Source organism: Mycteria americana, chromosome 2, assembly GCF_035582795.1.
Source record: "Mycteria americana isolate JAX WOST 10 ecotype Jacksonville Zoo and Gardens chromosome 2, USCA_MyAme_1.0, whole genome shotgun sequence".
Classification (NCBI taxonomy): domain Eukaryota; kingdom Metazoa; phylum Chordata; class Aves; order Ciconiiformes; family Ciconiidae; genus Mycteria; species Mycteria americana.
Genome location: NC_134366.1, coordinates 149,134,414 through 149,146,625, shown reverse-complemented (window position 1 = coordinate 149,146,625; position 12,212 = coordinate 149,134,414). Strand labels below are relative to the sequence as shown.

The following is a 12,212-nucleotide window of genomic DNA, read 5'->3' as shown; positions in this document are numbered from 1 at the left end:
GGGGTGGAAGTTTTGCTTGGTCAGATTCTGTGCACTAATCTGCAACTTCATTTCAACCTACTCCATTTGGTTTTAATTTGTTTTTGTGTCCCCCACCCCAGCATATCCACTTCAAATCCAAGTTACTTTTCATTTAGACATTTTCTTTTCTTTACTACATAACCGTCTCAGGAGGAAAGTAGCTGTCCTGCTTACAAGAAGAAGGGAAAAAAAAAAAAAAAGAGTCTCTGCACATAACTGTTTGAACTAGTCTTTAGACTTAGCACCTGCTTTAGCAATTTTTTTTTTAATCGCAAACATTACATGCACATTCAGACTCTCCAAATGCAATTAACTTATACAGCTTCTGACACTGCGGAGATTAAGTTGGTACATTTCAGCAAGGTGAGGAGAAAGAAAATTATCGTATTTGTCAATAAAGGGAAAACAAAAATTATTTTACCTTTTTGGTCTCTGTGTCCTCCGCCCCCAACACTCTCAAACAATATAGGGCAGAGACAGTTAATTTCAGCCATGTTGCGTAAACACAGCAAGTTTACAAATAAAAGCATCAATAGTTACAAAACAAGAGAAACCACAAAGGTTAATATAAAAACAGAATGAAGTTATTTAGGTTTATATACCTTAAGAAGCATATCGGATCCAGAATTCAGACTCAAGTTGAGAGCATTTGGATAGACTGACCAAGCCTCTAGGAACTTGGGAGGAAATACTACTGGCAACTGCCAAAACCACCCTCAGATGGTACTGATTCTTTAGGGGCCTCCTGACAGTCCAGTAACACAGAGCGGTCTGCTCCTCTCTCCCAGCAGGCAGGGAGTACACAGTCTGTCACTGCGCCTTAGCTGACCAGAGACAATCCAGGTGGCTACAGTCATACGACTATTTCCACAGTGGCAAGATGTACACCAGACATTCACACAAGGGGAAAGCAAAGGCATCTCTCCAAAACAGCCAAAGTAGCACACTGTCTTTAATTAACTTCTCCAGCTCATGTCAAAGCATCCCTAAACAATGTATTAAGTTTTTGACCATAACTTTAAGAAGTCCCTATCATCCAGCTTCTAGAATATGCAACACAAACATTTATTTTGCTTTTCTACATAAAAATTCACACTCCTATACTAAGTGTACCACTTTGCTTCAGAGTAGGGAGAGAAGTGATTTCTGCCCCTTCACTAGGGGAGATTAATCTTAATTTGCAGATGGCAAAGCAGAGCAGACAGCCTCCGGTATTCAACCTTACAGTTAAGCACAAAAAAATCCACATGTACATAGATATTTTATGCCCCCGACACAGGTACAAAGCCCAGGCAATACTAGTCCTGCAGCAGAAGGCCAAAATAATTCAGAAGCCGCAGACTTTTGAGTCTGAAAAATACCAGCTCTTAATGGCAACCACTTTATGGACACAATAAGCGAGCCAGAGGAAAAAAGTTCTTAAAAACAACAACAAAAACCCAATTAAAATATTTTTTAAAATACTCTCAAATTCCTTTATACCTCCTTGCTAGCTAGCTTTTGTGGTCACTGCTTCAATAGGTCAGTAGGGAAGTCAAGTGTTTTCCATGTCTGAGTACATTTGAGATGAGGACCGGAGCCTGCAGCAAGAGGGGAGACTGCCAGGGAAGCAAGGAAGAAGGCACAGCAAAGTTATTCACAGCCCCAGTTTCGGCTCTGGTAATTGTACATGGCATGCAAACAAAACTGAGCTAAGACTAGTAAAGAGCCAGACAGGACTAGGTTACAGACCATTTAAGACTATTCAGAAAGTAATTTTAGACATCCATATCACTGAAAATGGAAACATGTTACTGATGGCATCTTATTGCCAGCCCAGCCTCACCTTGCGAGGTGTAACATGCTCAACTTCCATGAGACTGAATACCACGTGTGCCAACAGCATCCCTGCCCACTCCTGAATCAAAGATTCACTAAGTTCTCATCAGGAATAACAGTTCCCCCTCCTAAAAATTAAGATGGTCTCCCAACATTTACTCTTATCTAAAAATAAAATAAAAATCTAACTGATGCAATGAGCAACTTCACAACTTTAATATTAGGATTCATATCAGCAATTTGAACAAATGTGCCAGTTACACTAACCTGTGAAGTTTAAAGAGACAAAACTGTAATGGTAGTAAAGAAAATGTACAGAAGTCAAGAACTACAGGATTTTCCCCATGGAAGCATCCATCCCCATATGTTTTTATCTTTATCTTTGAGAGAAAGCTCAGTACAGCTCCGAGTCACTCCTTAAAGTTATACCACCCCCAAACGTGTTGCAAGCATTACTCACACATCTGTCCTAAAATTCAGCCAAAGCTGTAACCAGCAGTAGACACCATCACTGTTAAAAGGATACATTCTGTCATGGCCACAACATCGAGTTTGCTAACATCAGGTGAGCCAGGGCAACACTTCTTGAACTCTTTCCGCAAGTCAAAAAAGGAGTAGAAGCATTCAGGCAGTAAGATATTCTGTAAAAAGACAAAGTAACTACTGTCAGCTAGGGTGAGTTTAATCTACTTTGTCTTTAGATACCAAACTTTCTAACAATTTCCTTACAATGGGTAAGAAACACAAACAGCCTTTGCTACAGAGAAACTCACATAGCTCTTCTTAGCCACATAAATATGTTTATAAACTTTTTTGCTTAAGCAGCTTCCTCTCTACGTGGTTTAAAAAAGAGAAGCGTGCTTTTTCATTGCCAGAGAAACATTTGCTATTATTACTAGTGCCTCAAATCCAATATATATGTAAGGAGAGCAAATGCCTGCTATTGCAACATTTATCATCAATTCTTGATTCCAATTTTAACTGTAAAAAGCCAGAGGGCACTCAGTTCAGTTTATAGAGCCAAGCAAGTTTTGCAAGACTAGCAGAAGATGTGTTGGTTTATAGACAAGGCTGAGTTTTCAGAGAATAGTCACACTTCAAATATTTATTCCCTTAAAAGAAAAAAACAAACAACAACAAAACAACCCCAACTGTGTGCAGATGAGGGTTTGATATGGTGCAGAGGTTGTCAGTCTATGCATGGTAACTGCATTAATTGCAGTGTATGAAGCCAGGAGCAAGTTATGTAGCCCACTGGAAGTCAATAAAACCCTTTTCACACCACCACTACATCTACCACATGCTTTTAATTTTTTTGGGGGTGGGAAGGAGAAGATGTGGAGAAGACTTAGGGGTAGCTGTTTAAACCAACACAAACCCCTACTCCTTCAGTTAGCTCTCCACCCCAGAGATTCCCCACAGACACAGTACTTTGTATTCCACTTGGCTGTTTGTTGCCTGTAATGACTCCCTAGACTAAAAGTAAAGGCTTTCTGTGATTTAAAGACTAGTTAGCATCTTGGCATTATAACAGAACGACAGGATATGTGAAAACACATTTAGGGAGCCCAAAGAAAGAAGTTAAGGCTCTAAAACAAGTTCTGCTTTAAGAACATTAGAGCTTATCTTAGCATATGGGCAGGTGCATTAGGCAAACGATACTCTTTAAAGACAAACTTATGAAAATGCAGGTGTGCTTGCCAAGACTTCCTGCTCCAGTTTTAGCATGGCTATTTTTCTTCACGAGAGATCGCGTTCCGTACTTCACTGAAATTCAGTTGGAACAGTTGATACCAATTCATTCTCTGAATACCATGAGCTGCTAGATTGGTTCAGACTGGGCATCTTAAACGAAATAAATATATTCTCAAGAGCCTAGTGATTTCTGCCTATCTGGATTTTAGTGATCCCCAACTTCAGGATTAGGGTATTCACCAAAGAACTATTACAGGTCTCATAAGCATCTGGTTTACTTAATCCATAGGCAGCACAGAGCAGATTTCAAATGAATAATTCTTAACAAAACAGCAACATAAGATTTTAATGAAGACTTGATTCCTATCAGTGACCCTGCAATGATACAGAAAAAGGATGCTTATCCCCAACACCAAACAAACTTAAATAATCATAGGAGTTGTCCCTTTTTTTATCCATATAATTTAACTGCCATGGAAAGATTAACTGTATAAAACACATACCCATTACCAGTGACAAGAAAGTCTGTTAAAAACGTGTTTCCCTGTTTTCTCACATTATACGCTAAGACAAGTCACATATATAAGGACTGTCCCTTCACAATGAATCAGGCTCACTGTTTGTCTTCTACACCTTCGAACGTATAAATACCTAGAGCACCAACAAGTATTAAAAACAAATTCATCTAATACCAGTTTTGTAACAGCACAGACTTGCAGCAGTGCCCCTTCAAAGATGAAACAGGAAATCGATGGGCACAAGGATCAGTTGCAATGTGAGGAGCAGAACACTTCAGTTACAGAGCAATGCACGTTCAATAGCAAACCACAAAACGAGATGTTATTAATATTGCTGCAGTTATTTCAGGACTAGAGACTCGGCATATTGCTGCAACTCTATCACTGATGAAAAGTAGGTAGGACTTTGTAACACTGTTAGCAATTTGGCAACTCTGAAGTTACAGAAAACTCTAGACTACGGGACTAGTCATCACTCATAGCCTGCCTCAAACTACTGTTCAGCTCCTTACAAATACGAGCACCGCCCTCAGAGCGTCAACTGAATATGCAGATTGAAAGTTGCTGAAGCTAAAGGTGAATGTAAAATTTCAAAAGGCAGTTTATGATTAAGGTGGTTAACTATTTGGCAACACTTCCAAATTCCCACTTGTTAACCCATTGTAGCTCCTACAGCTGTAGGAGCTACAAGTACTCTGTCAATGCATTGCTCCTTTCTCAAACACTTAATTCAAGAAAGCCTTTCTTCTGATTTAACATAAAAAGGCATCTCAGGGCTACATCATCAGGGCTACATTTTACGGTTGGACTCGATGATCTTAAAGGTCTTTTCCAACCTATACGATTCTGTAATTCTGTGATAAGCACAGGGCATTGCCTGTGCCTTCCACATGGACAGGCTCTTTAGTGTGGTAAGCATATTAACGCATGAGCGATGTTTGTACTATGGTTGTGTGGAGGCACCCTCACACTAAAGAGGAGTTGATCAGTTTTGCAAGAAATGACATAAAGCACACTAAGAGTCAAACTTAAGCTACAACTACATACCTTTTTGGAAGCTTCAGGGTGCAGAACCTGCCTAATGTGCAACTGTCCATCAGTACAGAAGCAGAAGGAAGTACCTACACCAATGTTCAGCTCATTGCTCACGGACTGATTAAACTGAAAGCAGGAACAACAAAAGACATACACATGAAAGAGATCAGAGTGGCTGCGCTAGGCAGTGTCATCAGCTGGTAACACGTTAATCCTGGGCAGCAGGAACATAGAGCTGGAATTTCTTTTTGTATGAGCCTAGTCCTTCACTTCTGTCGATTTGTTTCTTACTAGCTAAGCACATGATAACTTTCATGATAATTATCTTCACAAGGAAATTGCCCCTTTTCCCCCCTTCTGCTGAGAACTGGCCACAGACAGTCCACATCACAGAAAAAAATCCTTTCCCAGGAGCATTTGCAAGAGCACTGCAAGGAGACATAAAGCTGGTTGCAGAGAGCTGAGGGAGTGCCAGGGCAGAAGAGCCTTTCAGACAGGGCACTCGAGCATGTTGGAAAGGAGACAGGCTTTCAGCCCTACCCTCAATGAGAATCACGCACACCTCCCTGTTTATCTAGAGGATTCAGTATTGTCTCCTTCCCAGGACTGATGAGCCACCACAAGCCTTAACAGGGCCTACCACCACCCAGCCTTTTCAGGGGGCACCTAAACTTGGCCTCTTCCAAGACTGATCGGGGCTCACCTTCAGCTGAGAGTCAGGGTCCAACATGGCAGGAGACCAGGGTAGGAGGATGCCTGGCCCTGACCTTCCTCTCTTGGGGTTCAGTCCCTCCCAAGGTGAATGACCAAAAGGCACAGGAGAAACCCCCACAAAGCCCACCACAGACCAGGCTGCGTGGCCCACACACATCTGTGGTGCCCCTGTGCCAGGCTCCACTACCCCAATGGTGGTGGTGAAGGGGATAAATGGATGATAACACTGCCTCTACCCTATTGGGGAGCCCCCAAGGGAGACCAGCAGCCGGTTATGGGGTGTCACCTGTCTCAACGCCTGCTCCAGCGGTGGAGCCAGTGCCAGGCTCTCCACATCCACCTGGGTGATCTCCTGGCACTCGGCCGTCAGCTCCGGGTGGTCAGGCCGGACCAGCACGTCATGCAAGTGCCCAAGCTCCAGAGAAAGCAGAGGAGGGGCGAGTCAGCTCCCTGGGCTGGAGGTCTCCACCTGCAGCACCGGCCCCTGCCCTCCACCAGAGCCTGCTCCAGCCTGGGGCACCCACCACCAGCCCAGCACTAGGACCGCCCTGCCTGTACCCAGCACGGCAGGGGCCAAGGGGAGCAGCAGGTCGGGGGGCTCCCCCTTGGGGGAAAATACCTCCTTACTCCTCAGGTCGACCACTTTCCACAGGAGCTGGAGCAGCTCTCGCTCATCCGAGCCCAGCTTTGCTCCGTTGGTGCCCGCCGTGGTCACGAAGAGGATCACCAGGTAGTCGGGAGACGCCGTCATGGTGCCACCGGGCCAGTGGAAAGGATAAAAAGAGGCGGGGGGGAGGGGGGGGGTGAGAGAAAAAGGGGGGGAAACGAAGGGGGGGGAGGGGGAAGAGAAGAGGCCAGAAACTTTCCCTGCCCGAGGCGCTTCCAAGCGAGACCCGAGCGAGAGTGCCCCCACCTGCAGCCTCGCTCCCCGAGGACCTGGCGCGGGGGAAGCGCACGGCTACCCCCTTCCCACCCCCCCCCTGTTTCCCAGGGCGGGCGGCGGCCGCTCCCACGCCGGCTGCAGCCCTGGGAAGCGCGCAATGGCTGCGGGCTTTTCCGCGCCGGGCCGCGGCCCTACCTGCCCACCCCCGCCCCACGTGGTGCAGGTAGCACACACCTGGCGCCGCCCGCCCATTGGCCCCGCCGAGCAGGGACGTGGCAAGCGCGGGTGGGGGCGGCTGGCGGAGTGGGGGGCCGTGATTGCGGGCGGGGCGCCCAGCGCGGGCCGGGGGTGCGGGCGGGGTGCGGGGGGCAGCGGCGGACGAGCCGCCCGCAGCCGCCACGCGCCCCGGGGGAGCCCTAACGTGCACCCACGGCGGCCCGGGCCCTGCCGGGCTGCGCCTCCCGCCGTCAGGGAGCGCTGCCCGGGAAGGTGCGACTCCTCATCGACGGGGCGACGGGGCGGCGGGGCGGCGGGGCCGGGCGGGGCCGCCCGCTCCTGCCGGGACATGTCGCGGGCGGGGAGGGCAGGCCGGCCCTGCGTCCGCGGGCAGCCCGCAGCCCCGTCCGCCGCCGGAGCGCGGCGCGGCTCGCCCTGCCCGGCACCCTCCCCTCCCGCTCCGCCTGGACGGAAGGGGAGGGGAGACGGCCGCACCGCCCGCAGACGCCCCGGCGGGTCTGAGCCCGCGGCGTGAGCGCGGCCGTCGGGCCGTGCGGTGCCAGGGAGCACCGTGGCGGTGTGCGGGCCGGGTGCCGCCGGGAGCAACTCCTGCCGAGGGAGCCGAGCCGGGCTCAGGACGTGGAGCCTCTTCCGCTGCCGTGCGCAAGGCGGAGGCATCGCGGCTTCTGCGTCGCCCTGGCGCGGCGGGTCGATTCGTGTGTTCCGAGCTGGCTGGTCTGGTTGTCGCAGCCTTCCCTCGATGGACTGTGGCGATTTTGGTCCTTGTGACAACCACCTCTCTTCTGGTCATCGTTGTTTCGCTGTGAAATGTATGTGTTAAATGTGTTTTGCTCAAAACCTGTTTTTTTCATGACAAATAACTGAATAGGTAGGCTAAACAAGTAACGCTAACTTTCCCCAAGGAAATCCTGTAGTACATCTAGTTCTTGAAGGCCCCGGCTGTGTATTTCCAACTTCACTGTGATGCTACTTCTCTAAATTTTTACTGAGATGACAGTACACATCATGCTTTTCTTCATCACTGTTTCTTGTGCTAGTGCAGGTTCACAGCTTGCACCATCTTTTATGAATGTGTACACACTCGTTGGTTTGGCAGGAAGGGAGAGGACAAGTTTCACAGGCACTGGGGATCCCGTCAGCCACCGACTAGTCCAAATAGCGCCCGGCACCCTCGTCCTGCCCCGCCGCAGTTTGGTGCAGCGTGGTTCTCCTTGCAGGGACTGCCACCAAATTCCTGCTTGATGGTTTCTGTGCTTCAACAGACAGCCTTTGTGTGACGGAAGATGGCTGGAGTAATTTTCTCCCTTTTTGGTATAAGATTTTGAAAATGGCATTCACTGATAGCAGTTACTGCAATTTGAGGGGTAAAGATGGCAAATTAATTCCTCCAGTTTTTAAAAGTGGTAGCTGAAGTTGGCTATGTGAATCTGGCATCAGGAAACACCTAAGCTAATCATGCCCCTTCTGTTGTAGGGTCACAGTGCCTGGTTTTCTTTGTCCATTTGTCTTCCAACTTTCTGATGTGTTGAGCAAAACATAAGTGAAGCGGAGCACTGGGGTGTGTGTCCTCAGCAGTGGTTGCAGCTGATCTGTACTCAGCATCTGAGGAGTGGGGTTGGTCCTTGCACAGGGAGTTGCTCGCTGGCCTTCGCCCAGCCTGGAGCAGAGGGATTCGATGGCATAGAGAATTTCTTTGCACAGTTTCCCTTTCAGATCTTAATTTAGTGCAACTTCTTCTTAATAAAACTTTGTACTTTAGTAGAAAAGTCCAGAAATACATTTCTGAAATGACTTCACCTTGGAATCTTCATGCCAGATAGATGGTGCTTGCTTGGTTGTCTGGTCTTCTTTCAGTGAAACTTAATCATCCATTCTAGATGGTTTCCTTCCCAATGCCTGCTTGGCTGTCCAGATGCAGCCCTTGTCTTTGTGAGCCATTTCTGGATGGGTAGGTGTTCCTTTAGTTGTGATTTGTTGTGTTCTGGCTTACGCATTTCTTTTTTTCTTCCCTCTTATGCCTTATTGTCTTGTCCTGTCTTGTCTCTTTCCATCTAGGAGCATCAGACTCCCCAGCTTATTGCTACAGCAGGCTGCCATTATGTATAGTAACCCCTTTCATAGGTTAAGCTGTACCCTAAAAGTATTTTTAATTCCCATTATGTCTTTTGGGTTCTTGATTAACGTGTGGTTTATTTATTTATTTACTTTGGAAGCCACTTACTGCTAACTGCTACTGTAGTGCCATTACCTTTTATTTTTCTCTTTCTTGGGTAACACATTCCCTAAAATGCCTGTTTTCCAGTCGCAGTTTCCATTCCACCCTCTTTCTTTCATGCCTTCGGTATCCGGTCCGACAACATGCACCAGTCGTTCAGGTTCCTGTGTTGCATTGCCTGGGCTCCTGGCATTTGTGTACTCCCGTTCCAGTTGCTTCTCCCTGGCTGTTCGTTATCCCTGGCCTGGTTAAGCATAGTCTTTGCATGAAGTGTCATCTTCCACATGACATACATCGGTGTTGTTACCTACAGGAATGTACTAGGGCGCTTTGGGGCATGATGACCTCTCAAGGCTCCTCCCAGCACCTTGTTGCTGTATTTCTCTCCTCTGATATTCCTTCTGTTTCCCGCCTGGTGTCTGCCTGTCTAGTTTCCAGCCCCTTTGCTAATCTCAGTGTCACTGTTTCTCTGTCCTTTTTGTATTAGTTCAGGTTTCCCACCACATGTCCTTTTGTGCCACTTTCTGTTTCAGGACATTTCTGAAACTACTCACACCTTCCATTATGCCAAGGAGCTGGTAGTAACACCACCCCCTGACCACAGCAACAGACCTACGTGCCCTCTTATTTATTTCCCCCATGTTCCTGAAGCTTTCTCCTCTTACCCATCGACCCCCTTCCTGCCAGTTTATTTTGAACAAACCTGTGACTTTGCACATCTCGCTGTCTCCAGGTTTTTCCTGCGAGTTCTGCGTCTCCCACCCTGCTTTATTCCTCTATAGGAGGGTATTCAGTTCACCCTGATACCACCTGCAACTCTGTTATCCTTCCCTGCACAGACATTTGGTTCATGCCAGGTCTCCCACCTGTATCACTCATCCCCATCACTGCTTCTGTTTTCTTTCAGAATATCAACTTTTTACAACAGGAGTGGGAGAATCAGCAGAGCTGTATCATTTTGTTGGAATGTGTTAATGGTTACCACCAACTGTTTTGTTTAATCTCTCTAAGATAATTGCTGCTGCTAACCAAATTCTGTTTTTTCCACTTTCATCAGTCACTATATATCTCTCTACCGATACCCAAATTGTTCCCTGAAACCGTGCAACCAGGTGGGACGTTCAAACGCTGCTGCTTTACCTTGCAGCAAAGAAACACCACTGACTTGTAAGCCTAGCCATGTGCTGAAATCAATGACATTGCATTCAGAGCCATCTGAATTTAATCCTGCAAAGCTGATTCTTCTCACATCCAGAGCTGTAGCTGTTACCAGCAGCGAGAGAGTCACTGCAGATAAAAACGCAGGGCTGGAATTCCCCTGCTAGTTACTGAAACTACTCATGCTAGCTGACCTGGTTGCAATACTGTTCCAGGCAGTCCCAGGAGAGAAGCCATCTGACTGGGACTGCGTTCCTCCAGCACAATGGCATGCGTGACAATGCCCATGTTTGGAGTAGATCTGCAAAGCTACTCTTGCACAGAAGTCTACAAAGAGCTCATAAACATAACCAAAATAAGCTATGGCAAGTGTTGCTAGCGGCTGTAAGGCATTGCACTGCTTTAGCAAAATACATACATATACATTCAAGTTTTGTTTTTCTACATACAAAATTTATATTTAATTCCAGGAGTTTAGATCTGTTTATCCATCAGGGCAAGAGAGGGTCCCAGCTTGGGGCAAGAAGGAGAGCGGGCAAACCTGCCAGCACGGCCAAGGAGGCCCCTTGATTCTCAAATTCTGAAATGTTTCTGTGAAGGGATTTGCAGTATTTTAACTACATCTGTCGAAACAGTATGAGGAGGCAGTACCATGTTTTCAGTGGATTCAGAAGCAATTCCAGTAGATGAGTCTCCCTGGACTGCCACAAAACATTTCTCCACGTGTGCCAATAAAACTGGTTGTGGAACTGTGCATTGTGGGCCAGCTCCCCAACAGGCAGTGTGAGGACAGGAACTTCCTGAACTAGTTTCACCACTGAACATGGATATATCGAACCACACCCTTGTTTAAACTGATGCAACGTTCTCATGTCAAGTCCAGCCTAGAGGACTGCCACTCCTGGTGCAAGTGAAACTCTGGAGCGCTGAGAGAGCAGCAAGCTTAGCTACCGAAACAAAAAAAGGACTCGCCAATTCCTGGTGCGAGCACAAACCAGCTTATTTCATTAAGAAGCTGTTCCAGAAACAAGACACAGATAAGGTATAATTATCACCATTAAGGAAAGTGCAGGGATGTGGCTGAGGCTCCAGCCGGCAGTTCAGAGACGTTACACATCCTTTTCTAGATTTCCTCTAAAGGCACATGGCACAGTTTTGCTATTATAGATGTAGAGCTTGGACGCAAAACTTGTGTAACCACGCGCTGCTTGCCTAAGATCAATTCCACATCACTCTCTTGGCCACGGCTGACTTTGGCTTCACGGCGTCTCTAACGCACGTACAACTTAGTTGCTGGTGCAGAAGGGCACTGGATGCTAAACAAGAACATCAGAAGCTGCGGAAAGGTTGCAAGGAATTGTCCTACACGTACTTGAGAGAAGCGACAATTTCTTACATCTGGAAAGGGTTAAACACGGAAAGGCCGCGAAGGAAATTTCTCAAGCAGGACTGAATTCAGTCAGTGTAGAGCTGGAGCTAAATCTTGTGAAACCCAGGGGAAGCAAGGCTTGGAGCAGACTGCAGTGGCGCACGGCCACATCCACGGCGATGCACACCGAGCTCGGTCTCTGGAGAGCAGGGGCACCGCCCCCTGCTCACAAGCTCAACCTGCAGGCACGAGTGCCGCGGCAGCGACCCCGCTCCCGCCGCCGACCCGCAGCTCTCCCTCCGCTGCCTCCAGCGGGCAGCCGTCGCTGAGGGGAAAGCCCGCTCGGCCTCCCCGCTCTCCTCTGTTCGGCCTCTGCTCTGCTCTGCTCTGCTCTGCTCCAGCGCGCTCGGCAGCGCCGCGAGTGACCCCGCACCTCCCCCGGGCCGGGGAGCAGCGGGGGCGGCAGGCTTGAGGCCGGCACCCCACGCCGCAGGCTGCGACCGCCGGCCCCGGCTCTGCCGCCTCCCACGGCGCTCAGGGCAGCGGGTC

General features: G+C 48.1%; 1 protein-coding gene across 3 annotated transcripts in view; it reads right to left on the bottom strand.

Annotated features, from left to right (window-relative positions):
* ESRP1 (epithelial splicing regulatory protein 1) overlaps positions 1-6,575 on the bottom strand; it is a 33,749-nt gene extending 27,174 nt beyond the window's left edge. For all 3 annotated transcript variants that reach the window (XM_075495750.1, XM_075495748.1, XM_075495749.1), the window contains exons 1-4: positions 6,421-6,575; positions 6,088-6,216; positions 5,100-5,213; positions 2,366-2,480 (exon numbers count right to left, since the gene is read on the bottom strand). In XM_075495750.1, the coding sequence (XP_075351865.1) occupies positions 2,366-2,480; positions 5,100-5,213; positions 6,088-6,216; positions 6,421-6,552 (490 nt within the window). In that variant the 5' untranslated portion in view covers positions 6,553-6,575. The remainder of the gene's footprint in view (positions 1-2,365; positions 2,481-5,099; positions 5,214-6,087; positions 6,217-6,420) is intronic.
* Positions 6,576-12,212: the final 5,637 nt, after the last annotated feature.